General features: G+C 41.5%; 1 protein-coding gene across 1 annotated transcript; it reads left to right on the top strand.

The window, feature by feature from the left end:
- Positions 1-1,488: 1,488 nt before the first annotated feature.
- On the top strand, positions 1,489-2,940 carry fthl27 (ferritin, heavy polypeptide-like 27). The gene is given in 5 exon segments (XM_003964341.3): positions 1,489-1,821; positions 2,162-2,308; positions 2,389-2,514; positions 2,593-2,734; positions 2,737-2,940. Coding segments are annotated over 5 exon segments (552 nt in total). The 5' UTR covers positions 1,489-1,719; the 3' UTR covers positions 2,772-2,940.
- Positions 2,941-4,578: the final 1,638 nt, after the last annotated feature.

Raw genomic sequence — 4,578 nt, 5'->3', positions numbered from 1 at the left:
TATGGTGGTCGTCGTGGTTCCTCTTTTATGTTCTCAAACTGGTTCCAGTCAGCGTTGCACTGAGGTCACGGGTTTCCTGTCACAAGATTCCTCCTTATCGCGAACAGTCGCCACAGAGTGCAGGAGTGCTGAGTCACTGGAATTTTCAGTCAAATGTGCTGAAGCACCATCATTTAAGTTACTATTTTTTTCTTGTAAGCATTGAACTGTCGTAAATGGTAAAAGAGATGCAGTGGCCTTTTGAACAAGTCATCACATGTACGTTAACCAGATCTCAAATACATTTTGAAAGTCATACCTGGGCGGGTATATTAAATAAGCATTAAGGAGTTTTTAATTTACAGTTGCTTTACATTTGATATCAGCTGTTTAATTTTTTTTTTAAATCTGAATTAACCTATATGCTGGAGATTCCTTGAGTTAAATTTGGCTGAATCTTTAAGTCCACCTTAAACAATGCATAGCTACATCAGTGGAAAGCTACAGGTTCACTCTGCTTACTTTATTACAGTGATAATTCAGGGGGGAAAGGTTAACATAATATTCACACTTGTCTGAGGCAAGATTTCAGCACAGATATTCATATGTGTTTAGAACCAGTGTAAAATCAGATGATGTGATGTTTATGTTCTTCAATAACACTGCATGTTTATTATATATTTATTTATTTATTATATGATACATTTATTTGTCTTCCTTCAGCACTGATAAACCTTCCCTCTACAGAAGTCACACTAACAATGTTGTTGTGTTGAGCAATTCAGTATGTCCTTGTGTTATATTGAATGACCTCATTAATTTAGTTACCATGATTACATCAATTTGCAAATACATGACTTTCAAATTATTTCAGACTAATATAGTATCATAAATAGATTAATTACTAACCACATTGCCTGAATACATATATCTATTCTAGTAAACAGTGCTTATTTTATTGTAATGTTGTGACACAAAGAATGATGGGACAACGGATTGCAGTATGTATTTTAAGTAGGTGTATTTTTAGCTAAATGATAATGCTGTCAAATGATTAGTACCGGTATTTAAAATCAGTTTAATCATGCTTATGGTTATCTGCCACAATACGATAATTACGACAGCCCCTGTAAATAATTAAATATATGCATAAATTAGTACAGTATCGCACGATTTTAGAAAGTCCATCAATAGCAATTGTAATAAAGATTTGTACTATTTTGAAATTGAAGAAATCATAAACAGGTTATTTGCTCTGACTTTACTTGATGTATCTTACTAAAATCACTTTATTTAACGGTGTCTTTTAAAGCTAAGGTGATGACATCATCCTGTGGATAATTTAATAGAATTTGCTAGTACTTTCGTGAGTAAGGAGAATAAAAGTGCAAAGTCATTCTTCGGCTCGCATGTTAATCACGTGATGTTGTTGCACTCGGTGATTGGTTGAAACGAGCGCAATGACGTTTGGTTACGAAAGCTGCACAGTGGGTATAAATAAGGGGACCCGTTTTCTGCCATTTTATATCGGGAAGAAAACCTTCAGGAGTTCTTGCTTCAACAGTGTTTGAACGGAACTTCTTCTTTCGTCCCTCTTAAGTTATCTTAAAAAGCTAGCATTCCGGATACTTTAGTAACCTTCTTTACTTGAACTCGACCAGAGAAGTCACCGTAAAGCTATATATATATATTTTTTTACCGTTTTGTTAAAAAAAACAACCGAACAAAAACCCAGCCAAAATGGAGTCTCAGGTGCGTCAGAACTACCACCGCGACTGCGAGGCAGCCATCAACAAAATGATCAACATGGAGCTGTACGCCTCTTACACCTATACTTCCATGGTAAGAAAATAAAATGACCATCGCTATGTAGTATTTGGTAGATGTAATAAGGAACAATTAGGACGTGACCATGGTAATAATTCATGATGGTGCTCTCGTATTTAAAGTTATTGTGTTTGCATACATAAATCTACGGTTGTTCTAGCATTGTTTATGCCGTCTGTTTTCTGATAACCGTTTTTGCGTTATCGGCCTCCGTACAGGGATTCGTAACGCACAATACAGCTGTTTTCGCCTCCTTGTTAACGTTTTAAACGGTGCCATGGCTGGTTTTATAGTTATTCACAATGTCTGAAAAAGTATCATATGCTTAATAACAGCTTTGCACTTCTATCTCCAGGCCTTCTTTTTCTCCCGTGATGATGTGGCCCTTCCAGGCTTTGCCCATTTCTTCAAGGAGAACAGTGATGAGGAGCGGGAGCATGCTGAAAAGTTGCTCTCCTTCCAGAACAAGAGGGGTGGACGCATCTTCCTTCAGGACATCAAGGTGGGTTGAGTTCTCATTTGTGCGTGTTAGTACTTGCTCTGGTTGTAATGTTCAACATACAATAATTGTTTCTGTTATAGAAACCTGAGCGTGATGAGTGGGGCAGTGGGCTGGAGGCCATGCAGTGTGCACTGCAGCTGGAGAAGAAGGTGAACCAAGCTCTGTTGGACCTCCACAAGCTCGCCTCCGACCATGTCGATCCTCATGTAAGTTGCAGAAAGCATTAAAATTTTGAGCAGCAGTATTTCTTTATGGAAACACTTACTTTGTGGTTCTCTCTGCAGCTGTGTGATTTCCTGGAGAGCCACTACCTGAATGAGCAGGTGGAGGCCATCAAGAAGCTGGGTGACTACATCACCAACCTCTCCCGCATGGATGCTCAGAACAACAAGATGGCCGAGTACCTGTTTGACAAGCACACCCTTGGGAGCAAGAGCTAAATGCTCCAAAGTCACAGCAGTGAGCCTGCAGTGAGAAACGTGATGCACAGGCTCTCGTGCTCATCTTGTTGATTGGTTAATCCATCTGATTAATTGGCTGCACCAGTAATGAGTTCTGATTTGTAATTCATGAGTCCATATTCTATGTCTTGCTCATGATCAACTCTGAAATAAAAAAGCTTTTGAGCTGGACTTGACTACCTCTCATTTGTTGTAGATACAGGTAAAACTGACTCCAAGATCTTTATAATGAAACACTACTTGTTGGAAATCCTTGAAAATATTAACTCCTTAAATAAACCTGATTAAGGGCTTACAGATGTTATGGTCCAATTGTGTGAAATGACAACACACATAAACCCATTAAGTTGGTCCTAAAATGAATATAGACTGCAACAATATTGAGTCTGAATACAGTCAATGCTACTGTCTTGAAGTCAAGGTCTGATGGTAATTATATATCCCAGGGCCTGACCCCCAATGGGCAAGTGGCAAGAAAAAAACTCCCCTTGAACAGCATCAGGCTCATATAGAGAAATAATACTGCTTGTGGCTGTCTGGGCAAAGGAGGTGAAGAGTAGGAAGATACAGGAGAGAATAGACACGTGTCATATAGGCAAACAAAATAATTACACTGAGAAATGAAAACTAGAGCTGAGTGGGTCGGAGGTGAGCAGCTCAGGACATGGAGAGGTAGAGGATGGGGGAGAGAAGCATGAAAAAGTGTTAACTCCCGTTGGGTGACATATTGCGTCACTTCCTGTCTTCCTAATAGTTCGTTGGTGCACTGTGCAGGGTATGTGTTGGATTCACTTTATTAAAAATTGAATACTGGGGAAATTCTAGTCACCCAATAACAACAGGGAGAAATAATCCATAATAAACAAGTACAGGACTCCGCCAATTATTAGCATTAGCATGGCCTCACCGTCTGTTTCACCCGGTGTCTGTGTCTGTTCAGTGTGTGAAATGTTTAGTTACTCCTCCGCCTCCTTTAGTGAAGGGAATAGGTGCAGAAAGTAGTTTATTAATGGCTCTGGAGGCGAGACTTAGTAAGCTTGAAACGCGGTTCCGCAGCTTGGAGTTGTCTGGAGTTGCGTCAGGTAGCCATTAGAAGGTAGCTGCTGCGAAGCTGCCTAGCGCAGCTACAATTAGTGGTCCATCGGCAGCAGCCAGCTAGCCAGGGCGGCTGGGTGATGGTTCACAGAAAGCGTAGCCCAAACCAAAGGCCCACGGTGCACCACCGCCTGCTTCCCGTGGCTAACCGTTTTTCCACACTCGGCGACACACCCGCTGAGAAACCGACCCTGGTAATTGGCGACTCTGTTTTGCACTACGACGTGAAGCCAACTCCAGCGACCATAGATAAGAGCATTCCGGGGGCAGATCAAATGATACCCAGCTTCGTCAGTCGGAGGTCACCAAAATTAACAGAGTCGGTGTGCAACTACGCTAAAACGATGTCAAATCAAATCAAATCAAATCAATCTTTATTTATATAGCGTCTTATACAATCAAAATTGTTTCAAGGCGCTTTCCAGAATCCCAGAGCCTAACCCCAGACAAGCAACAGTGGCAAGGAAAAACTCCCCTTTAACAGGAAGAAACCTTGAGCAGGACCAGGCTCATGTAGGGGGGCGGAGAGAGGAGAGGAGAGGAGAGGAGAGGAGAGGAGAGGAGAGGAGAGGAGAGGAGAGGAGAGGAGAGGAGAGGAGAGGAGAGGAGAGGCAAAGAGCACAGAAACACATACAAAAATACACTATTTATGCAAGCCGCCAGCCAAATGGGTCAGCGGGGCCGGAGGTCATCACGCAGCATCAGCAGGCGGCG

Source organism: Takifugu rubripes, chromosome 5 (assembly GCF_901000725.2).
Source record: "Takifugu rubripes chromosome 5, fTakRub1.2, whole genome shotgun sequence".
Classification (NCBI taxonomy): domain Eukaryota; kingdom Metazoa; phylum Chordata; class Actinopteri; order Tetraodontiformes; family Tetraodontidae; genus Takifugu; species Takifugu rubripes.
The sequence above is the reverse complement of the archived record's forward strand: the minus strand, read 5'-3'. Positions and strand labels throughout refer to the sequence as shown.